This window comes from Canis lupus, chromosome 8 (assembly GCF_011100685.1).
Source record: "Canis lupus familiaris isolate Mischka breed German Shepherd chromosome 8, alternate assembly UU_Cfam_GSD_1.0, whole genome shotgun sequence".
Lineage (NCBI taxonomy): Eukaryota > Metazoa > Chordata > Mammalia > Carnivora > Canidae > Canis > Canis lupus.
Window position 1 is genome coordinate 50334579 of NC_049229.1, and position 24864 is coordinate 50359442.

Consider the following 24864-nt stretch of genomic DNA (forward strand, 5'->3'; position numbering starts at 1 on the left):
TGTTCCTTACACCAAAATATAGTCTAGAAAAAAAGATTAAAAAGAAAAAAGAAAACCCAAACAGTAATAGTGGAAAACATGGGCAAATATTCTTAGGATGCTCTAGTAAAAAAATACCTTTGCTTACAGGAAAATATGAAATTTCTGTAAGCCAATGATGACATAAAAAAATGAAAAAGAGACATATGACAGTTTGCAATACGCATGACAAGTTAATTAATTGCCTTAGCTTAGAAAAACCTCTTAAAAATCAACATCACTCGGCATCAGGGAAATACAGATCAAAACCACTTTGAGACACCAGCTCACACCAGTCAGAATGGCGAAAATTAACAAGTCAGGAAATGACAGATGTTGGTGAGGAATGCTGGGAACACAAACTGGTGTAGCCACTCTGGAAAATAGTATGGAAGTTCCTCAAAAAGTTAAAGATAGGGAATCCCTGGGTGGCTCAGCGGTTTGGTGTCTGCCTTTGGCCCGGGGCGCGGTCCTGGAGTCCCGGGATCGAGTCCCGCGTCGGGCTCCCGGCATGGAGCCTGCTTCTCCCTCCTCCTGTGTCTCTGCCTCTCTCTCAATCTCTGTGTCTATCATGAATAAATAAATAAATAAATCTTAAAAAAAAAAAGAAAGATGTTAAGTAATCCCTCCTTTAAAAAAAAAAAAAAAAGATAGAGTTTCCCTATAACCTAGCAATTGCACTACCAGGTATTTATCCAAAGGATACAAGCATAGTGATCCGAAGGACCATAGCAGCAATGTCCATAGTAGCCAAAATATGGAAAGAGGCCAGATGTCCATGGACAGACGAATGAATAAAGAAGATGTGAGATATATATATATATACACACACACATATATATCACATACATACAATGGAATATTACTCAACCATCAAAAAGAATAAAATCTTGCCATTTGCAACAATGTGGGTGGAACTAGGTGGTATTATGCTAAGTGAAGGAAGTCAGTCAGAGAAAGACAGATACATGATTTCATTCATATGTGGAGTTTAAGAAACACAACAGACAAACATAAGGAAAGGAAAGGAAAAATAAGATAAAAACGGAGAGAGGCAAGCCATAAGAGACTCTTAACTATAGGAAGCAAACTGAGTATTGCTGCAGGGGAGGTGGGTGGGGGGATGGGGTAACTGGGTGATGAGCATTAAGGAGGGCACGTGATGTAATGAGCACTGGGTGTTGTATGCAACTGATGAATCACTGAACTCTACCCTTGAAACTACCAATATACTATATGTTAACTAAATTGAATTTAACTTATTTTTTAAAGACTTTTATTTTATTGATGAGAGACACATAGAGGCAGAGACATAGGCAGAGGAAGAAGCAAACTCCCTGTGGGATGCCTGATGCAGGACTCAATCCCAGGACCCCTGGGATCAGGACCTAAGCCGAAGACAGATACTCAACCACTGAGCCACCCAGGAGTCCCTAAATCGAATTTAAATTAAAAAAAAAAAAAAAAAAAAAACATGCTTTAAAAAAAATCAGTAAGATAATTTGAAAAGGACATAGGCAATTTACAGAAAAAGAAATGCAAAGGCAAATCAATCAATAAACATGAAAATAATGTCTGCCCTTTCTCATAATTACAGAATGACACATTGAAACCAGATATGATTTTTCAACATTCATATTGGCAAAGCTTAATGATTTGATAATGCACAATGTTGTCGAGGGTGGAGGGCAACAGACAATTCTCTGGCCTGTCTGGGCAGTTTGAACTGGTTTATCCTCTTTGGAAGACAATTTGGAAACATCTATCAGAATTTGAGATCCACCTAACCTTCGAGTCCTTAGTATTTACCCTACAGCTAACCTCCGACATAGACACAAAGAAAACTCAAAGATGCTGTTCTGCAGCTTTTTGCAGCAAAAGGGTAGAAACAATGTAAACATCCATCAACCGGAATAGATTCACATAAATTACAGTGCATTTTTCAATGGAACACATGAGCTCCACAAAGATGAAGGATCTGTCTGTGCTGATATGCAGAGATGTGTGATGTATGTTAAACTAACAAAACAGTACCGGGAATATGTTCCTGGCTAGGTTTAAAATAAAGATGTAGGGCAGCCCGGGGTGGCTCAGCGGTTTAGCACCGCCTTCAGCCCAGGGCGTGATCCTGGAGACCCGGGATTGAGTCCTGCATAGGGCTCCCTGCATGGAGCCTGCTTCTCCTCTGCCTGTGTCTCTGCCTCTCTATGTATGTGTGTCTCTCATGAATAAATAAATAAAATCTTTAAAAAAATAAAATAAAGATGTAGGCATAGATGTGTATTTGTCAGTATTTATAGGAAAGTTTTTGAAGAAAAGTAAAATGGGAAATGTGACTGTGTTTGGGAGTGGGACCAAGGTTTGGAGGAATAGCAGGGGGATTTTGTGCATTGATTTAAATGCTTTTATTTTTTATTCCTATAAGCATGTTATTTTCAGAATTAATTAATTAATTATTTTTAAAGATTTTATTTATTGATGAGACACACACAGAGAGAGAGAGGCAGAGACATAGGCAGAGGGAGAAGCAGGCTCCATGCAGGGAGCCTGATGTGGGACTGGATCCCGGGTCTCCAGGATTGTGCCCTGAGCCAAGGTAGACACTCCACCGCTGAGCCACCCAGGTGTCCTTATTTTCAGAATTTAAAAAGAAGTGCTACTATACTGGCTTAGTTGGTTGGGCATCTGCCTCCGACTCAGGTCCTGATCTTGGGGTCCTGGGATGGAGCCCCACTTTGGGCTCCCTGCTCTGCGGGGGGGGGGGTGCTGCTTCTCCCTCCCCCTCTAGTCTTCTCCCTGCTTGTCCTGTTTCTCTCTTTCTCTCAAATAAATAAGTAAAATACTTAACAAAAAGAATTTAAAATGAATATTTAAGAAGAAAGCAATTGGAAAGGCAGAGTACTATTTCAGTGCCTCATCCTGAACTTTCTTTTTAAATTCCCAGTGGGCTCCCCTCTTCTTATATTTATAATTTTCAATCTTAAAGGGCTAGGGAGATGTCTCCAGTCTTCATTTTGTCCCCAAAGAAATGGGGCCTAGTGAGTTTTCAGCAGCTGCCCGGGGCACCTGGCTAGTCTGTCTGCAGAGACGGGGCTCCTATGGCGCTGCCTGCAGGAAAGGGACCAATGACCCCTTCCTTCATGCATATGATCAAAGCTTCATCCTTATCTTGGCCCTTTTGTGGCATATGGTCCAGCGACTCTTATTTCAGGTGCATCCACAGGGAGAACCTGTTAAATGCAGATCCCCAGGCACTTTCCCAGGCATTCTGATTCAGTGGGCTAGGGTAAGGGCCCTGAAACCATTTTAACAAGCAGCCCCCAAATGATGCTGAAGTCCCCTGATGGTGATGGGCCCCTCTGAGCTCCCCAGCTCAGCCTTGCTGGCAGCATCTGGGTATCTAGGCTGAAGCACCCCTCCTGTGTGGGGAAGTGGGGTACTCCCACGTCGCCTGGAGGCAAATGGCAGTGCAGACCCGGGTGCCTTTAGTGTAGTGCTCTGTCCACAGCTCCCCTCCCCTCAGGCTCATGCTCACCCACGGTGAAGGATGGCTCCCCAGCTCACCCACCCCAGGGATGGGCAGCTGGGTGCAGAGATAGGGGGTGGACTGGGGTCATCTGGGGTGCCCCTCACCCCTTGAGAACTCCCCTGAGGTAGGCCCCATGGGGAGGTGCTGACCAGCATGCTGGGCCTTGGCTGGGTGAGCAGCTGTGAGGAGGCTGGGGAGACCTGAGAGTGTTTTGTCGCCCCTGTGCCACAGAGCCCTGGAGGAGCCACCGGCGTGGTCAGGAACCAAGCAAGGGCAAGGCTGGGCCACTGGGAAGCACCTGAGGACAGATCAAGAGGAGGCAGGGCCGGTGACCACCCATCCGCCTCAGCCACAAACCTCACCTGCTGATCCAGGTTGGTTCTCTTCCCACCCTCTCACCCGGCAGTGCTAAGACCCTGGCAGCAGCTCCTCTGTCAGGCTGAGGAAATGTGGCTGCCCCATTGCCTGTGACCTGTAGCTCTCCAGCTGCTGCGTGGGTGGAGGCTCTCCCTAAGCCCTCCAAAACCCACAACCTGGTGGGAGGGGGGTGCTGGAAAGCTCAGTCCTCTCCAAAGGACACTGTCCTGGGGGACCTTGGCTCCTAAAGCCTGGGAAGGGGGTCCAAAGACTACTCTGGCTCTGGTTAGGATGTCCCCTGTGCTGCCCCTCTCCACCCTGAAATGCTCCCAGGTTGAGCTGTAAACTGGGGTCCTGCATGGGTCCCAGCTGAGCCCAGTCTGGGACAGGCCCAGTAAGCAACTCTTCCAAGAATTCCCTGCCTCTCAGGAAGGGATTATGACAGATGGCATCTTCATAGACTCTTAGAGCTGGAAAGGATCTCAGTGATATACTCCAACCTCAGTCTCTTTTTACTTCTCAAGCATTACTTCTATCAATAGTGCTGTTGACGGTGGTGAAGCTGACTGTCTCAGAGGACCCAGGTGTAATTTTGTCAAAACAACATAGGAAGCCCTGGGTCTCAGGCAGTCCTTCCTGGGTTCAGCTGCCTCTTCCCCTACCTGGCCTTAGCTGGTCTCTCCCCCAACCTCCTAGCCCTCCCACCCCCCCCAACCCCCACCCTCCACCCCCCACCCTTCCTCTCCTTCCACCAACCCAGTGACTCCAGCAACTCATCCCACTCTATGATGGGGCCCCTGGTGGTGATCAAACATCCCAAGCTAGAAGGCATTAAAGCCAAGTTAGCATTACAGTGAGGCTTTCTCCCCAATTTAAGCAAGTTAAGTTAATAAAATCAAGAAAGAATTGGGTAGTCAAGGCAGGCTCACACAGTGATAAGCTATCTCTATTTGAGAGTCTCTAAAATCTCTTTTCCGCCAAAGAAGTTATCCTGTGTGGGCTATTGGCCAAGAATACTGTGATTGTTGTCATTATCAATAAAAGCAGTTGCAGATAGAGTTCTTCTCTGTGCAGATCAAAGTGCTTGATGTGTCTCCCTCATAATTTCCTGGTCCAGCCTGAGATCCAGGGCAAGGAGTCTTAGCCAGAGACAGTATCTCACTTCCATTCCCCTGGCCATGCCCACTGTCCCAGCCCGGGCCTTGCAATCTCTGTGTGCATCAGTCTTTTCATCTGTAGAATGAGGATAACACAGTACCCCAGGGGGGCTGTGAAGATTAAAGTTAGTATCTGTAAAGCACTCGGAACAACCTCCAGCACTCAGTGAGTGCTTCCCACACATTAGCTCTGGTCATGACAAAAGCCACACTCTGCTTCCTGAAGCAGGGCAGTCCTCTCGCTGCCCTGCTCCGAAATCGTCCAAGGCTCCCCATTGCCCATTCGGTGGACTATGTCTAACCTGTCCTTTGAAGGCCTCAAGAACAGAAGCTTTATTATTTTCCTTGCACATAATAAGGAATCAGTAGTGTTTGCTGTGAGAAAGGGTTTCCACCATCAGGGTGGGCGAACTGAGTCCTTGAGGAACAGAAGGGCAGCTGCAGACAGCCCCACAGCTGAAGGCTTGATCCGGGCTCTCCTGCCTTCTCAGCTGTGCCCCAGTTTGAGCAGCCCCTGGATGTTGGCTGCTGGATCTGCCTCGGAGGCAGGTTTGGTTTCCCTTGGATCTGCCAGGGGCCTTAAATGCAGGGAATACCATTTGGACTCCAGCCTTGCCAGTGCGCATCAGAGTGAGGAGAAGATGCCCAGCACAGGCCAGAGCAGGCGGTGAGTGCAGTTGAAACTCACGTTCTTGGATGAGTTCAGGCCACGCCGACACGATGTCCTTGTCCTCATTCATTACTGGCTGGTGGCCAGAACTTGAGCTCCCATAGCTTGGGTGGGAGGCTGAGGCCAGCAGAGACCACCCATGATCTGGCATCTGGGACGGAGAGCCTGGTGAGCCCCACACCCTGCACCTCCAGTTTCCCTAGCACAACAGAGGCCTGTACCATGGAAAAGCAGGTGCCAGGTTGGGGTAGGACAGACCGAGGTCCAAAACCAGGCTCCACCCTGGGTGGGGAAACCTTGGCCGTGTCATCTAGCTTCTCTGAGCCTTTACTCTTCCATCTATAAAATGGGAGAATAATACCCATTCCATAGGGTTGAGGAAAGGCCAAAATGGATCAAAGTGCCCAGGGCACCTATACAGCACCTGCATGGGGTGGGCGCTCCATGTCTTGTGGCTGTTCTATTCCATCCACCAGAGGTACTTCTCTAAGCTGCCGGGTGGAGCTACCCTAGTCCTCTTGCTTTCCTTAGTTGAACATTTCCTCACCTGGCCTCCATTCCAAGATGAAGGGAAGTGGTGTTATCTTTGGCAAGCGGAGGGTAGGAACAGTCCCAATCTTCCCAGACTCCTGGCAAGGGTGTGAGGCTCCGTAGGGAGGAAGCAGAGCTCTATGTGGCTTTCACAGGGATTTTCTGCTCTGGTGGTGCGAGCTTAGGAAGCCAGGAGTGAAGTGACAGGGAGAGAACACACCAGACCCTGCTGCTTTGTGCAGGGTGGCACGTTTTTCTTTATTCATTCAACAAATGAATGAATTTGTTGGGATCCCAGGCACTATGCGAAACATTGCAATATTCAGCGACGAGAGGGGAAGACGTGGGCCCTGTCTTCATGGGGCCTTCGTTCTAATGGGGGTCAGGGCAGAGAACAGCCTAAACTATGGATAAAGGGTGACAGGAGATAAATGCAGTGGGGAAACAGAGAAGGAGGGGGACTGGGATTCCTGGGCAGTTTCACCCTTCATCACCATCAGCTCTGTAGCCAGAGAGCCCGCGCTACTATAGTGCCGTGATTCTCAAGCCACTCGTGTCCTGGGCCCTCTCTGCCCCCCAGACCCTGTGAAGCTGTGCCAGCCAGCCCCACGGCCTCTGCCATCTGGCTCGCACCCATCGCGGGAGCAGCTACACTCTTGCCCCTCCCTCTGCCTCTCTCTGACTCCCCCAGAGGCAGCCAGCCTGGCTCCTGCCCTATTTAGCCAGATGGGGACAGAGCTGGGTGTCCCTCCCATCTCTGCTGCCCCGAGGGCTGGTGTGTTTCCATCTGGGACCCAAACTCTCTCTGGGGAAACCCTTTACATAATCCAAGCCCACTTCCCTCTCTACTTTTGTGTGCACACAGTCTCTTCTGGGCATATCATGGCCTTGCCCTCCCTATGGCCACAACTCCCAACTCCAGGTCAGAAGCCCCATATGAACCGAAGGCTGGATATGTGGCTGCCAGACTCCAGTCTCTTCAGTAACAGTAGCTCCCATCTTGGAGTTATGAGCATTGAAAGAGCTCGTGCTTACAGACTCTTAGCACAACACTTGGCAATAAGCCCTCGAAGAATGTGCCTACTGCCCTCCCAACTCTGCCTTGGATAACACCACCTCCAGGCAGCCTTTCCAGATTGCCCAGGGCTTCTCCGCTGTGCTCCCAGCACCCCTTCACTGGGCCTCTGGAGTGCACTTATGAAATGCATGGTTCCTTTGAGGTCTGTGGACCCACTAGAATCTTGTGCTTTGACCAAAAGCACCTTGACTACAAGGAACAGAGTCTGGCCCATTATTTCACTGCATGAATGATTTCACAGTTGACAGGCAGGCAGCTGGGAGAGACAGACTGGGGAATAAGATGGAGCCTGCCAGGCCTGACCTTTCCAGGGCCTGTCCTCAAAGACCAGGATACCCACACCGGGGTCTCAGGTAGGGGGTGGAGGACGAAGACAGCCCCACCACCTGTTTCACAGTCTAACGAAGTGATCCTTGAAGCGCGGCCCCATCCAGCAGTGTCGGGATCACCTGGGAGCTTCTAGACTCCAACCCAGACCTGCCACATCAGAAACTTGGGCAGCGGCAGCATCTGTGGTAGAACAAGCCGTCTTTGTGAACACTCTAATGTTTCAGAGTAACTCAGATTCATAGCAGGTAGAGTGGGGAGGGGGGCGGGTCTCTGCTCTGCTGAAGGCTTCCAAGAAAGCTGTCGGGCTGGGACCCCAGGGCATGGATCCTGCTGGCCCCACACTCCTGAGCTTCAGACCCTTTTGCTGATAGGGCAGGTGCAGCAGAGAACACTGTTCCCATAGACTGCCCGTTTCCCAGGCAGCCCTAGACCAGAACGAATGGGTGTGGCTCCAACCTCATCTTGGGGTCCCTCCCCACTGCCAGTGGCCAGCATCCCCTCAGCACTAACCTCTGTAGCCAAATTCAGGGTAGACTTTTGGAATGTTAGGGCTAAGAAAGACCTGAGAGATCATTGGTTACGTACATGTGTGTTCACACACACATACACGAACATGCATACACATACACAACATGCCCACACATAAAAACAAACATGCATCACCCCAAAACACACATAAGCACACCAAACACAAAGTGTAGTCATAAACACGTTCCTAAGCACACCCAGATACCACCCTGCAGCATACACAGATGCACCCATGCAAAATACACTGATCTGCCTCAAAATACGCAAACACAAATGCACAGATCCATTGTATCGGTTTCAGAGGGCAGCTGTACCACAGCACCACAGACTGGGTGGCTTCACACAACAGATATTTGTTTTCTTGCAGTTTTGGAGGCTGGCCGTCAGAAACCAGGGTGTTGGGACGGCTGTGCTCTGTGCAGGCTCTCGGGGACAGTCCTCCCTTGCCTCTTCCTGGCTTGTGGTGGCAGCCAGCACCCCAGGCACTTGCTGACTGGTAGCCGCATGCCTCCCGTCTCTCTCTGCCTGTGTCCACGGGCCATCTCCTCCGTGTCTCCATGTGGCCTCCGTACAGGGATGCCCACTGGATCGAAGGCCCACGCTAACCCAGTACAATTTCATTTGAACTAGTTATAGCCGCAGGGGCCCTATTTCCAAATAAGGTCATGTACTGATACACCCAGCCCTGGCAGATGAGAAGCCTCAGATCCTGAGGACAAGAGTCCTTGATGTCAAGGCTGCCCCGTTCCTCCTCTCCGGGCCTGCCACCAAGCAGGTCGCATCCTCCTCTAGCGCCTAGCACACGGTGCCACCTTTCAGCTTGGTCTGACTTTGTTTTGTCTGAGCTGGTTAGGTGTGCACGGTACAAAATCCAAAAAAGTGAGAAGGAGAATATAATGAAAGTCAGTCCTCCCCGCTCTCAGCTTCTAGCTTCCTTCCCAGAAGGCAACCACTTGTCAAGAGTTTCTTGGGTCTCCTTCCCAGAGACCAGGCAGGCGTGCAGGAGGCGGCATTTTCCACGTGCCGTCCACATCTTGCTTGCTTCACTGACTAGAGCATCTGTTACCCTTTATCCTGATCGCCTGCTTTCGTGTTTTCGGGTATCTCCCACCTGACGGCGCGCTCGCCGTGACCCGGCCCGTCTGCTCATTCCCTAGGCTGGTGCCAGCTAGAGCAGGTGTTCGTTAAGGCTGGTTCCAGCTGCACACCAGGGAACCATCAACAGCCGCCGGGGGGCGGGGGTGTCTGTGGCTGCGGGGGCTGCAGCTCCACCCTGGCCGCAGAGCCTTGGGTCTCCGCAGCCTGTGACAGCATCCACCAGAGCCCATCCTAGCAGCAGCAGGAGCTGAGGGATGACACCCAGTGTCCTCCTGCCTGTTTGGCCCCGCTGCCCCGCCCCTCCATCCCGCTTTGACTGGGGCTGACTCGGGGATGATCTGGCCATCTCTCCCCTCTTGTCTGTGTGGGACTGCTGCGGGCAAACCCAGCCATCCTTGGCTGCATGAGAGACGGGGGAGAGGACTTGACCAGGGACAGAGCCACTGCAGGCCGCATGGTGATGACGATGACAAGTCCTTTGCCCAGTGTTTGCTGGCTGAGGCTCAGGCGCACTCGTTACCATGGAGACGGGAATCACAACATCTCGGGGTCCAGCTGAAGCCTGCAGCTTTCCCTGCTTGCGGTGGGGAAATCTGTCGGCTCCCCTGACACTTACAGAGGAGATGTGCCACTTTTCTTTTTTTAAATCAAGACAGAACTGGCTGCTCAGCCCGAGATTTCACCATGCCCTCAATCCACTGATTGAGTGGAATTCCAGGGGGAAATGGAGGTGGTCAGGGGCTGCTCAGCCCCGCGAGACTAGAAGCCAGGGACATACTTGGCAGCAGCAACCTCTGCTCACCTGTGGGAGGAGGGGTTTAGGTTAGAGAGTTTGTAGGTGCTCCTCCAGCCGATCACTCTGGGATGGAGATCGGGGGCCAAGTGAGGCCTGCTGTAGCCCACTGCCAGTCATTCCTCCCTCCCTCAAACATTTGTGAGGCACCAAGTTCTGACCAACACAGCAGAGAAAATACTAAGCAAGCATAGCCATCGCAGAGCTTTGCATCCCCTGGGGGAGTCTGCCATTTGGTACGTGACCTCATAACTAAACATCAACTGTCTGGGTACAAACAAGGAAAATAATAGTTAACTATATTGAGCCAATTGCTATGCAGTAGGCACTGTTGTATTTTATGTGAATTGGTTCATATAATCCTCACATCCACCCAGTGAGGTAGATGTTACAGATAAGATAACTGAGGCACAGGGAAGCTAAGATACTGGCCCAAAGACATGGAGCTTATAAATAGCAGAGACAGGATTTGGGTCCCTAGGGACCACACCTAAATGTCATGCTGTTAGTCGCCTAAGATGCTCTGAGGCATGGGATGTGGGGGCTTGACCTGGCCTGGAGTTCTTCCCTAAGGAAGCAAAAATTGAGCTGAGATTAACTAGGAGAGGATGAGTCAACTAGTGGGAGGGAGGAACACTCTAGGTAGAAGGACTAGCCTATTCAAAGGCCCTTGGTGGCAAGAGAGAAGGTGGCATGCTCTGGGCATTGTGGGAAAGATAGATGAGGCCAGGGGATAAAAGAAGGGGACTGCTACATAAGATGGAGCTGGAGTAAGAGGCAGGCCTTGTTGGCCAAGTTAAGAAAAGTGACAGAAAGCCCTTCCAGCTGATTCCATCACAACCTGCAGAACAACACAGGTTCATCTTCTCCAGGAAGGCTCCCTGGATTTTCCAGACCAGGCTCAGTGCCCCCTTGTGTATGAATCCTGCTGCGGCAGCAGAGCCCCTCACTCACACTGTGTTGTAGTTGCCTCTTAGCCACGGCTTTTCTCACTCCCTTCTAGATCGAGGTTTGAGGAAGAGACACATCTTGTCCTCCCCAGCACCCACAACTCAGTAGAGAACTCAGGAAAGGATAACTGAGGGCTACGGGGTTGAGGGGAGAAAGGGGCTGCTGGGGGAAGGCTGCCTGGGGGAAGTAGAAGTGGATGGGGCCTGGCAGTGGAGCATTCTTCTTCAGGGAGGATCAAGAGGCCTTTCCACACGGGAGAATAATGGAAGAAGCAGAGAAAGCCAAGGCCTGTGAGGGGATGAGGGGCCCCCCCATTTGGTGGGGGCTGAGGTTTCTTGTAGAGACAAGGGAGATAAGGCTGGAGGGGTCCCTGGGGCCAGGAGGACCTACCCCTGGAGTAGCCCAGGAGCTAGGAGCTCAGGTGTCAGAAGGAGCAGAGCCAACCAAAAACCAGAATGGATTCCTGGAGCCATGAGTTTACATCCCTCCACCTGCAAGCCAGGGGTCAGGGATCCCCTGCAGCCTTAGGCATGGTGGCCTCTCACCACCCCCACCCCCACACCCCATCTCTAGGAGCCAGGCTGGAGCTTCCATCTCCTGCCGAAACTCCTTCCTCTCCTCAACATTGCTTGTGGGAAGAACACAGCCTGAGCCCAGGGCTGGGGGGATGCCTCCTCCCCCTTCCCACCTTGTAAATCTGACTGTGGCATGTGTCCCTGATGGAACCTGACTTGGATCAGAGTCCCAGCGACAAAGGGAGTGTTGGACATGTGGTGTCTCACTTTCTAGCTTGTAGAAGCCATGTCCACTAGAACGAGGCGAAATGGATGCTGAAGGCCATCGAGTGCATCTAACACGTGATCCGATAGGTTTGTTATGATGCATTCATTAAGAAACTTGGCGCAGCACCTGGCACGTCAAACTCTCTCTGTAGATGGTAGCTGTTGTAATGGGGACACCAGCGAGCGCTGCCCGGCCCTGCCCGCAGAGCCCCGGCAGAGACAGCGGCCGCAGAAGTGCACTACTCTGTGCGGTGCTGTGCACAATGCTGAATGTCCTCCTGCTGGTCCCAGCGGCTGGCGGCCTTATTATTATAGCAGACCTGACAGCGAGGTGGAACCCCAGTCCACTCACCCCGTGCTGGGGCTTCAAGGGTAGCTGAGGGAGGAAGACCGACCTCGGTCCTGGGAAAAGGATAGAAAAGGCGGCAAACCAACATTTACAGTGCTCATGATTTACACAAGAGTCTCCTCATACTATCTCCTTTGACTGTCATAGCTGCCCTTGTGGAGGCCAAACAGACATGATTATACCCATTTTATGGAAGGGAAAACTGAGTGGCAGTAGGTTAGGTTGCAATTAATAGGGCCAGATTCCAGTTTCCTGACCCCCAAATCATATATCCCCTCTACTCCATGCTATGGCTTAGGGAGAGAGACCTGGTAACCCACGGTGTGTAGGTGGGGCATGGGGACGGGGCCAAATGAGTGACTCATGCTGTGCAAACATATCCAAATCACATTTTATTATTCCCTGCCCCTGAGTATGGCCCTGGGTGAAGGACTGTCTGTCTTTCATTGAGGCTTACCACATGTTGGTCCTTGTGGGAGAACCACAATGACATGGGCTGCCATCAAGGAACCTGTGGAGTTGGGGGTAGGGGGAGAGCTAGTTGCTCACATCCGTGGAAAAGCCAAGGAGTTCCAGGCAGTGATAGCAAAGGCCAGCTGTGTAAAGAGGGTGCGGACTAGGTGCAACCCAGGGCCGCTCACTGGAGGGTGGGAGGCTTAGGGGAGCAGGATTTGAGCTGGACTCAGGAGCTGCAAAGACCCTAGCCAAAAGACCTGGGGTGCAAAAAGTGGTGAAGCTCAGAGAGACACAGAGACAGGACAGACAGCAGGCCTGGTGCCCCATGAAGTGGTCAGGCCAGGGACCTCAGGCCCAGGGAGAGAGGCAGGAGTTTGAGGGTTCAAGTGAAGGGGTGGTGTGGGCCCCTGTAGACCTCCAGCCAACCTTCCGCAGATTCCCACAGAGCCGAGGGGAAGGGGAGGTCTCTCCAGGGCAGAATGTAAGGACCAGCGTCCTGAGCTGCCGGCTGCAGTAGGATTTAAGTGGCGCTGAGCTACTTTCCTGCATGGGCCACATCTCCTCATCCTCCTTCCTTTTAGGAGGAATCAGAAAATCTTTTAGATCTGCAAGAATGCCTTATCTAGATGCAGATAATCCTGGGAACCCTAAGCCGGTGTTTCTCTCTCTTGGCTGCACCTAAAAATGGAGTGGATGTTCTCATTCTTAAAGTCTGGAGTGGGGCGTGAGTATCTGGATCTACGAAACACCTTCTGGGGGAATCCCAGTGTGTCCTACCCCCGAGCCCCAAGCTGAGGAATCACCAATCCAAGCCTGAGAGCACTGAAGGGGGAGCCAGTTCTGATCCCTGTTCCATCACTTTCCCCAGTCAGAGGCAAGCCTCTTAGCCTGCTGACGACCATTTCTTCACGTGTAAATTTGGGTAAAACCCCCTTCACTGTGACAATATGAGGAGACTAAGATTCAGGGTGGTTTAGGGTGAGGAAGATTCGTGGCCAGCTGGCATGGTGGCAGGGGAGGGACATTAACCAGAACCCTCCATGGAGTGACCCTACTTCCCTACTCCCTCTACTCAGGGTCCCCCTGCAAACCAGCTGCCAAGCTGGCCCTGGAAACGGGGATGCAGATCTGAGAGCAGGGTGTGTGGAAGGAATATGAGGAGAGACCCAGAGAAGAAGGGGAGGTGGTACGGTAGGGGGCTGCCCATAGCCAAGGGCTCCAGCTCATTTAAGGTCACAAGCCATGGGAAATCATCTTTCCTGTTATTAGCAGAAAAGTGATGAAAAGTGTTAAAGCCAGTAAGAAGGCTAGATGGTGGGTGGGGCAGCAGGTGCTCTGGCATTGCAGGGGGGACAGGGTTACAGGACAAGGCGGGGGTGACCTCCCCACCCAGCTTCTTTCCCTAGGACATGGATTTGGCCTACTGAGATTTGCTTGTCCAACCAAGTTGCAAGCTCTCTGGATCAGTTCCCGAGAACTCACGGGGATGGTGGCGTTGGGCAGGGCCAGGAAGTACAGGCCAGGTGGCTGCAAGCTGTGTCTCTGAGACATCTGGAATCCATGGTCCAGTCTGGCCCTTGGAGAACTATAGAAGCCCCTCATCCTGTAGACAGGAGGCCCAGAGAAGAGAAGCCACCTGCCCAAGGCCACACAGGTGACCCAGAGCCTCAGTCTAGGGCACTTTCCCATGCACCATCCTGACAGCCTGGGCAAGATTCAATCCCTGGACTAGGGCTTGAGCGAGGTCACTCCATTCCTCGGCCCCCTGCCCGGCACTGCCAGCCCAGCAGAGGTCCAGAGGGTCTAGGAGGTAGAGAGCAGAGGGTTGCAAAGTGCCCAGGTTAAAAGGCCAGCCCTGCCACTTAATAGCTCCAGGACCTTAGGCAAGTTATTTAACCTGTCCAGGCCTTCATTTTCTTTTGCATCTAGGGAGGACTTTAGTACCCACTGGTACTTGTGAGAATTAAGTGAACTGTAACTCAAATGTAACTTCTATAGTAAGTGTCCCATACATGTTAGCTATTAGTAAGCTTGCTCTCCTCTCCCCATCCCCAATTCCCAGGGCTTCCTAGACCATCCTAGCTCTGGGATTCAGGGGTGTTTGGGCTCCTTACACAGAGGCCTTGGCCTCAAGATGAAGAGAGGGGAGCAAAGCGCTGGCCTGGCTACTGAGGACAGCAGTAGCTGAACTCAGGCCAGGTCTGGAAGGAAGGGGGTGAACGATGGACCAGGAGACTAATAAATACAGAGCTAGTTCTTTTTTTTTTTAATTTTTATTTATTTATGATAGTCACACATACACACAGAGACAGAGAGAGAGAGAGAGGCAGAGACAGAAGCAGGCTCCATGCACCGGGAGCCCGACGTGGGATTCGATCCCGGGTCTCCAGGATCACGCCCTGGGCCAAAGGCAGGCGCCAAACCACTGCGCCACCCAGGGATCCCCCAGAGCTAGTTCTTTTCAAAGCTTTTGCCCCCTTGGCAGAGTAAACCTTGTCTAGACCTGGGAGGGCTGAACCTCCAGCTTCTGCCACTGGAGGCCAGGCTTAGGGAGAAATGGGAAGGAGGAAGGCCATGTGCTTCCCCATCAGAGGGCATGTGCCACTGAGGAGGGGGCTGAGAATCCTGACTCACCAGCCAGCATCACCACCATCTCTCCCTGCCCCTCGTTGGCCCAGAAAGCAAGGCTGACATTTGTCTCTGCCTCGCAGGAAGAACAGAGGCAACAGCCACCTACAGGCTGCAGTTTATGGGGTATTGGACAGTCCTTCCCATATTTCACATCTCTCCCCTGGCCTGTTCCAGAACAGAGTAGGTGGCCAGAACCCAGGAATGGTCCAGTCTGGGGCCCTCACCACCATGTCACAGATAAGCTAGTGCCAGTGACAACAGTACAAATAGTGAGCCCTCTCTCTCTCAAGCGCTCTGCAAAGGGTTTTGTGTGAATTCGCTTATTTTGTGTTCACAATAACCTTGTGAGGCAGTGCGCCTGTTATCCCTACTTTCCAGAGGTGGAAACAAGGCTCAGAGAGGTGAGGTCACTGTCCAGGGTCATGTAGCTAGCAGGGGTGGACCTGGGATTTCAGCCCAGACAGTCTGGCTGCGGATGGTCTGCTTCTTCCCACTGCCCTGCTGTGAAATGCCCAATGAGGAGTCCCCTGCTGCCCCCACCAGCCAGGTGGGCGCCCCTGCTCTATGTTCCTTTATATTCCTCAGATTCCAAGTTTCATTCCTTCCAGTGCTGATACTTTGGTCTCCAGAAAGCTCTCTACTCCGGTTCTTCACACCCAGGAGCTAGAAAGAAGGAAGGAGGAAAGCTCTCCAGAAAGGAGGGTCCAGGCATGATTTAGGGGTGAGGACAAAAGGCCGGGCAATGCTCTGGGTTTCCACCACAGCCTCCCTCATCCTGCCTCTGCCTGCCCCTGAGGATATGGGGTGGAGGGATGGGAGTGCTGAGGTGGGTGCGGGGCTCTCTCTCTTCCCTCTTGTCCTTCCTCACCTCCTTCCCTCACCCGCTTCCCTCACCTGCCCGGTGCTGCCCAAGCTGCACCTGTCCCTGCCCTGCCGTGCCAATGGGTTGCAGCCCACTCTGAGCTTAGATGCTTGCTCCTTGTATCTAGAGACCCTCCCACGCAAAACTGCTGCTGGGGCCCCACTCACCCAACAGCAGTCCTCTCCCCAAATCCCAAAGGATGGGAACCTCCTGAAGAAGACCTCACATTTGTACTTCCTGGGCCCCGCACAGGGCCTGGCAAGAGTAGATACACCAGGAATTCCTGTTGAATGAATAAATGCACAAACAAAAGAACACACCAGTGATCCATCCTACACTCTAGCCATGACTGTTCATTTTCACATTCCCCAAAGCACCACGCTCTGTGCCTCCTCTGGGTCTCGGCCCATGTGGTTCCCTCTGTCCATGCTTCCCACCACACTGTGCCGATCCCACCTCCTCACATTTCAGCCTGGAGGTTACTTCCAGGCAGAAGGCTTCTCTGACCACTCGAGGCAGGCCCACCCCATGGCCCCTGTGTTTACCTGAGCTATCGAGGTGTGCTGGAGTGTGTGGCGACGTGTGCCTGGCATGCTTACGTGTCTCCCCAGTGAGTCTGGGAGCCACCTATGGGTGGGAACCAGGTCTGCCAGGCCCCCAGAGCTTGGCAGGATGCCTGGTGCATGGTAGGTACTCAGCCCTTCTTTGTGGAAGGAAGGAAAGAAGGAAAGACGAGGAAAGGAGGAAGGGGGGCACTTTTGGAAGAAGTGAATGAATGTGTGGGAGTTGAGCAGAAAAGAGCAGCATCCGGGACTCAGACCTCCTTAGAGCCAGATGGAAGCCAGAGCTCTTCTCAGCCCAGGACCTCTCCCCTTCCCTTATCATGCACAGGATTAGCCAAATAATAAGTTGCACATCCTTTTGGATGTGCTGCAGGCCACCAAGCACTTTCACATTCCTGGCCTGGCTCCTGTCCCCCAGATAGCCCTGACTGGGGCTTCCCAGCCATTCCCCTCCTTTTAGAAAGAAGAGAATCCAGCAAAGGGTGCTGGGTAGCCAGATAGCCACATGCTGAAAGATGAACTTAGTCCCTTACCTCCCGTTCAGTGCAAACTAACTCAAAATGCATCCTCAACTTTATTTTTTTTCATCCTCAACTTTAGTGTCAGAGCTAAAACTGTATGATTTTTTAGAAGAAAATGGAGAAAATCTGTATTCTTATTTTAAGAATTTATTTATTCATTCATGAGAGACACACACAGAGAGGCAGACACACAGGCAGAGGGAGAAGCGGGCTCCCTGGCGGAGCAGATGCCCGGGACTGGATCCCAGGGCCCCGGGATCACGACCCGAGCCACCCAGGCGCCCCAGGGAGAAAATCTTTAGTAAGACTTCGGGGTAGGTAAGATTTCGTAGACACCATGCCAAAAGCCCGGTCCATATTAAGACAGCTTGTTACATTGGGCTTTGTCAAAATCCGAAACTGCAGCGCTCCTGAGAGAGCGCGAAGGAAACGAAAAGAGGCACAGGCCGAGAAAAGCTATTTGCAAAACACGCCCGTGATGAAGGCTGAGGATCCGGGGCCTAAAGGCGAGGCGGGGCGCCCTGAGGGATGACGCCGCGTGAACGCGGCCGGGGCCCTGGGTCCGGCGGTCCCTGCACCGCCTGTGCTGTTTCGCAGCTGCCGCGCAGGTGCGCGGAGCCCCCGGCCCGCCTCGGCCCCTCCGTGCAGAAGAGCCCCAGGTGAGGGGCCGCGCCCACCCCCGGCCTCCCGAGCGCGCACGCGCCGCCCCCGCCGCCCGGCCGCTCCCTCCGCGCGGGCTCCCCCAGCGGCCGCCGGCAGAACTGCAGCTCGCTGCCGCGGTCGTCCTCGGGCTTCTCCGGCCGGGGGGGCTCCGCATTTAAAGGTGCTGTGCTGGGGACACCCGGGTGCTCAGCGGCTCAGCGCCCGCCTTCAGCCCAGGGCCTGATCCTCGAGTTCCAGGATCGAGTCCCACGTCGGGCTCCCCGCGCGGAGCCTGCTTCTCCCTCTGCCTGTGTCTCTGCCTCTCTGTCTCTGTCTCTCATGAATAAATAAAATCTTTAAAAAAATAAAAAATAAATAAAGGTACTGTGTTCAGTGTAAACCATTATGAGTTTACATTCAGCTGAGCATGCTGGTGTGCCTGAGCTAAGCAGTGACCTGGGGTGATAGAACCGTGGGCAGCCGAGGCCAAAAGAGGAGCAGAAAAACGTAGGCCAGAGGCTCCCCACTCCAGCTAGAGGCTAATCTGAGCGGCAGGGGGGTGGGCTCTTGTGTTGTATTATCTGTGAGTTAGCACGGGGAGCCCCAGACCTCAGGCCACCTCCTGTGTCCGGCACACCAGCACCTTCACCGTTATTCCTCTCTCCATCCTCATCCCCCAAGCTTCCCCAACTCTGGCCAGCGTTCCTCTGTCCGCCCCCCGCCCCCCTCAGCTCTGGGTCTGCTTTTCATTCGATAAGCGCCTACGTGGTACTTCTGTGTTCCAGGCATTGTTCTCCATGACTGACAAATCTTTTTTTTTTTTTTTTTTAAGATTGTATTTATTTATTCATGAGAGACACACACTGAGAGAGAGAGAGGCAGAGGGAGAAGCAGGCTCCAGGCAGGGAGCCTGACATGGGACTCGACCCGGGTCTCCAGGATCACACCTGGGCTGAAGGCGGCGTTAAACCGCTGAGCCACCCAGGCTGCCCTCCATGACTGATGAGTCTTAATCCATTTATCCCTCTTGGCAGCACTGTGAAGGGGGTACTAGTTACGAACACCACCCCCCTTTTACAGGTGAATAAATGAGGCAGGGAGACCATAAGTAGCTTGCTCAAGGTGGCCAGTGAGCATTGAACTGGGATTCAGTGTCACAGAGCCCAGAAACACCCCTGGGTCCTGCAGCACCTCACCTGCCCACCGGAAACTGGAACCTGAGACTCCCCAGGACAGGACTTCCCTTACCACCCTCTCAGGCCAGGGGATGGGAGAGACATCTTCCTTGCTCCTCTTTGTGATTTCCAGAGTCTTCTTCCTTCCTTCTTCCTCCTGGCTCCTTGGACCTAAGGTATCAGCCTGAACATCCCACTCCCCGTCGTTGGTACAGGGGAGTTGGTACAGGCACCAGCTATCCTGAAGCATCACTAGGTCAGTCTCCTCCTTCCCAGAAGAGTTCAGCTCCTGCCTCACTGTCACACCAGTATTCGTCTGGTCTCCATTCTTACAGATTTCTGTATCCACGTATCCACAAAGGACATTCCAGCCTCTCAGTTCCTTGACACCACTCCCCCATTCATTCCGTGGTCATGCCCCAGACCTTCTCACTGTCTGTAACCAATCCCTTCTAACAGCTTGTTTCCCTGTCAGCTCGCGGTCTGTTATGCTCCACAGTTCCACCTCCCCGGACCTCTGACACCTGTCACCATCCCTCGCCCATCTCGTCTCCTTTCTCTCCTTACCTGGCCAGTCATTAAAACTACTCCCTCATATATAGTTCCAACTCTCTTATTCTCATACTTACCTGGGAAAACCTCTAGCCTGGTTAGGTCGAGCTGTCTGCCTCTTCCACACCTGCAGCCACCCAGATGAGCACAGCTGGCAGAAATGCCTGATGAGTTGGCTGCTCTGGCTATAAATTCAAGACCATGAACCTCAGTGGACCCTTCATGCTGCCTGGCAGTCTTACCACATTCCTGAAATCCATTCACTCCATCACTCCTCTAGACTTCTATTTCTGCCTTTATCCTGTGCTCAAACATCCCACATCTGCCCACCACCAGCATTGCACAGTCACCTTTGAGACCTTGTTCCCTCTGAGGCTGAGAAATAGAAGCCGTGGGAGGGCGCGCCCACGAGCTCCACCTGTGCACCTGCCTCTCTCCTGCTGCTCTCGGTCAGTATCCAGTTCTGGGCCAAGGCCAGCTTCTCCACTTGTGAGCCGGCTCCCAGCCCTTCCCACGTCCTCACATTGCTCCAGCAATGCCCCATCTCTCCCACATCACCAGCTTTTAATTTTCTACTGGACCATTCCCATTGGCATGCCACATACTGCTGCTTCTCCCATTATAACCACTTCCAAACTCTTGTTCCTTTTCGAAGGAATCATTCACACCCACTGGCTCCACATCTCCTGGCATCCTCCTCTCTTGCACCTGTTCCAGCAAGGCCACTGACTAAACCTCCACATTGCTTTACCTATGGCTAATTCTCAATTGTCATCGTACTTGACCACATAGTTACAACTGGTCCCTTTGGTTCTCCTGGAGACATTTTACTTAGCTTCCACGACACCACCCTTTCCCATTATTCCTCCCTCCTCGATGGCTGCTCTTCTAGTCTGGTTCCTGTTTCCTCCTCACCTACCTCACTTCCCTGTGATGGAGCATCCCAAGGCTCAGACTTTGAGCCTCACCATGCGCTCACTCCTTTGGTGATCCAGTCCTATGCCACTAAGAGTCATCTGTCTGCTGCTGACTCTCACATTTATGTCTCCTGAGCCTCCTTTGAGCCGCAGACTCATGTATCCAGCCACCCACGTGGCATATCCACTTAGCATGCCCAGTACCCAGCTCCTGACCACCCCCTACCGTGCACTATTTGGCTGTTGCACCCAATAACGGCACCTCCCCTCTTCCAGTTGCTGGGCCCAGAAACCTCAGAGTCATCCTGGACTCCTCTCTTTTTGCCCCACCGCCCACCATCCCTTCTATCAGCAAATCTTGGCTTCGCCTTCAAAATACTTCCAAAATCTGAGCACTTCTCACCACCTCCTCTGCTTCTATCCCAGTCCTGGCTTTGGTTACCTCTTGCCTGGCTTGCTACAGATTCCTCCTAATTACCTCTCCGTTTTTACTCGTCTGCTTGCCCTCCCCCATTTATCTTCAAACCACGGGTCAGAGCGATCCCTGTAATACGTAAGTCATTTTGTGCCACTCCTTGGCTCGAGCTCCGTCCTGTTCATTCTCCCCTATCCAGCCATATTGGCCTGTTTGCCCTTCTTCAACACTCCAAGCAGCTTATACACCCAGGCCTTTTGCTGTGCCTGCTGTGGGGTTTGCTCCCTCTTCAGGTTTTTGTCCAAATGTCATCCTCCCAGTGAGGCCTTCCCAGTCTCCCTCTTTTCCATTCTAAGCTCGCCCTTACCCCTGTACTGCTTCTCCCCACTAGGATCCTGCAAGAGAGGGGTTTCTCTCTGACCTTTGTTCACTGATGCATCACCAGCATCGGTCTTGCACAAGGCAGCTGTTGCCTAAATACTTGTGGAATGAAGGAATGAATGAATAAGCCCACTTTTCTTGGATGAAAAGTAAAGAGTTCCTAGAGTGAGATGAGGTCTGGAGCCAAAACAAATGATCTTTTAAAACCAGAACGACTTCTCAGATAATCTCAAGCAGCTACCAGTCACTTCCCGTTTTCATCTGTGCTTCCCATTCTTCCCCAAGTCTGGAGAATATTGATGCCCATGACCATGAGCCCTCAATGGATTGGCTCAGGTCCCTGGGCAAGCTGCTGATCTCTCTGGTTCCCATTCGACATTAAGATAGTGACATTTACTGAGGCACTGCTATGTGTTGGGCGCTTTGCAGCTTTACCTCATTCTGTCCTAGGAACCTTCCTTTCCTAGAAACTGGATCAGAGAATCACAGGATGTCAGACCCTGTCTGAATGGGCATCCCACAAATGCAGTTCTGTTCTCCAAATTGAATACTTCTACTCTGGGGTCCTACCTGCCTTTGTGAAGTCTGTTCATTTATATGCAAGAAAGATTTCACAAAGGTAGAAATAAGAAGATCCATTTGGATGTGCTTTTGCCAACTCTTTTGGTCAAGGGAGCAAATGGTACAAAATAAAAACTATCCCAGGGGATCCGGGCTCTTCTTCCATCACGGCCCTGGATGGGTTTGAGGGAACTGCTGGCTGTGGGCCCTGGGTCTGATGGGTACTGGGTACACCTTGCCCCATCACCCTGGCGGGCTTCTGCATTTACAGAGTGAGAGGGCTTCTGTTGTCTGATCTGAGCATCCATTTTGTCACCAGGGAGCCCCCAGGATGGCTGTCCCGCTGAGCAACCTGAATATGGTAGAAAAGACACGGAACATAACAGATGAATGTTTCCAATCTCGGAGCACTGTCCTGCAGGGGCAGGCCTTTGGGGGCATCCCCACCGTGCTCATCCTCAACATCTTCTTGTGGGTGGTAAGTCCTGGGCTCTGCGGTGGGCAGGGAGGCAGGGAGGGGCACACTGGCCAACTGTCACAAGTGACGCTGGGGGGGGGTCTCAGCTCTCCAAGTGCACACCAGCCCTGGTGGTGGGGACCTCTGAATGTCAGTCACATCCCGGGCAGCCCTGGGAAGAGGGGACCGCAGGAATAGACAGATTCCTAAGATTCCCCTCCATGCGCCACTATCCAGAGGCCCACCTAGCCAGTGCCCTTGGCCTCCCTTCTCTCTCCCCTTGCTGATTTCTTCACAGAATGTTCTTTTTGGATAGTTCCAAACCTGACACTGATGCCTTCATTCGGCAAACTCTGAGAATCCACTCTGTGCTGGGAAGCTGCTGGGTGCTGGGCATCCAAGAGTTGAGACAAGGCATGGCCTCTACCCTAACAGAGCTGGCCACCTTGTGGGGGAGCCCAGGGAGCTCCTGGGAACCTGGGGGACAGGGTCTCCCCCATGGGGATGCAGAGGCCAGCCACACAGAAGGCCTATCTCTCCCCCTACTTCCCTGCCCTGTAGGTCATCATTTTGGTTTACTCCTTCCTCCGGAAAGCTGCGTGGGACTACGGGCGCTTGGCTCTGCTGATACACAATGACAGGTGAGGGGAGGCTGAGGGTCAGGACAAGTCTGCTCCCCTGGGGGATGTGCCGCCACCACCAGGGCACAGCGGCACCGACTCCTGCCCCTGCTCTGACCCTCGTTGTAGGAAGAGAACTTGGTGGGAGGGGCCATCGTCTCTGGACATGAGGCCACTTCTTTCTCAGATCTCAGACTTTCTGGATCCTGTGACTCCCAAGATACATTGGGCACCCGGCAACAGGAGTGATTACTGTCTGTCCCCAGAGCTGTGTGCTTGGCATACTAGCTGAGGCGTGTCTGGTACCGGGCAGGAGGGTCCCACAGCTCTTGGCCGGGAAGCCAGAGTGACAGCAAGGCCTGAGGCCTTTTCTCTCCTTTCCCGCCTCCTTGCTCACTGCTTTTCCTGGCTGCAGCTTGACTTCGCTGATCTACGGGGAGCAGAGTGAGAAGACGTCTCCCTCAGATATTTCCCTAGAGATGGAACACAAGGACAAGGTGAGTGCTGGGGTGGGCCTAGGTCCAGGGGGTTCCTGGCTCTGGGCGGCAGCCCTGCGTATGCAGGCAGAAGTGGGCCTATTATACTCAGGGGCTTTGCAGCCAGCTACATCCAACCTGGCAACGCGACTGTGGACGCATTCCTCAGCCTTGCCAGGCCTCAGTTTCCCCATAGGAAAGATGGAGCTATTAACCATTCCTACATCCTAGGGTGCCAAGCAAGAGTTCCTTAATTTTAATATATATATTTTTAATTTTAATATTTTAAAAGGATTTTTAAAACTAATTTTCCCTCTCTTCTCAAGTCTCCAACCCTCATCACAGCCCCCACTCTGAGCCAAGGACTCACCTCCCCCTGTACATAGGAAATCCCTCACATCAGGCAGGGATTCCCTTAACCTCCTGCCACCCAACTCTGCTCGGTGGAGCCCCATCTCCTCTTCCTTCTCTTGCCTGTCAGACGCCAATCCCCCACCCGAGCTTGTCCATTTGCTTAGCTGGTTGCCATGGTGCACCTGCTCTGAGCCACATTGGTCTGGGGACCAGGCAGGGGACAGAATGTAGCAAGTCCTGCTTCATGGGGCTTTCTCCCTGGGTGAGACATGCGCAGACAGATGCCCATAGGATAGTGGTCAGTAAAAAAAAAATAAAAAATAAAAAATAAAATAATAAAATAAAATAAAATAAAATAAAATAAAATAAATAATAAAATAAAATAAAATAAAATAAAATAAAATAAAATAAAATAAAATAATGATAGTGGTCAGTGCACAAACTCCCAAAGGGGCAGGGAAGGCACTACCCCGTCCTGGGGCAGAGCCGGGGTGTTACAGATGGTGGCGGGGACAGTCATGGCCCTACCACAGCCCATGCCTGCCTGTCTCCCTCTGCCCCATCATAGCAAAACCAAAAGAGCAGCCTGCACCTGTGCTTTCTACTTCCTCACTCTCACTCCTCGACCCTGGCACTGGGGCTTCCAGCCCTCCATCCCACCTAGATAGGTCATCGGTTGTCCCACCCCATGCAGTCTGATGGACTTGCCTGAGTTCTCATCTCATCTGATTTCTCAGAAACATCTGGCCCTGTAGACTGTCCCCTGCTTGAACAGGTGCTGGCAGTTGCCTCTGTGACATCACACTCTCTGGGTTTCCTTCTGCCACCCGCCTGTTCCTCTCTGTCCCCTCTGTGGGCTCCTCCTCCACAGCTGGTCCCAGACCCCCTCCTCGCTCTCCTGGGCAGTGTCACCCATACTCATGGCCTCAACTGCCATCTTTTTGCAGACCCCTCCTACATTTTTTCTGTCTCCAATTAAAACTCCCTCTGGGCTCTAGATACATCTATCCAGTGGCCTTCAAAAGATCTCCACATGGATATTGTAAAGGCATTTGGGATTGATTATGTCCAAAACATGCCACGATATCCCTCCACCTACCTGCTCCTAGA

At 52.3% G+C, this 24864-nt stretch overlaps 1 protein-coding gene across 9 annotated transcripts in view; it reads left to right on the forward strand.

Moving 5' to 3' along the window:
- Nucleotides 1-24864, forward strand: part of TMEM63C (transmembrane protein 63C) — a 76332-nt gene that overhangs the window by 16895 nt on the left and 34573 nt on the right. For 4 of the 9 annotated variants that reach the window (XR_005363596.1, XM_038545400.1, XM_038545392.1 and 1 more), the window contains exons 2-5: nucleotides 3779-3921; nucleotides 22167-22325; nucleotides 22866-22945; nucleotides 23340-23421. Coding sequence is in view for 8 of the 9 variants with exons in the window: in XM_038545400.1 (XP_038401328.1) it covers nucleotides 22179-22325; nucleotides 22866-22945; nucleotides 23340-23421 (309 nt within the window). In the remaining variant the exon portion in view is untranslated. Of the gene's footprint in view, nucleotides 1-3778; nucleotides 3922-13208; nucleotides 13352-15843; nucleotides 15980-22166; nucleotides 22326-22865; nucleotides 22946-23339; nucleotides 23422-24864 lie in introns of all 9 variants that reach the window. The other 5 variants (XM_038545394.1, XM_038545393.1, XM_038545398.1 and 2 more) reach the window with 5 other exon arrangements.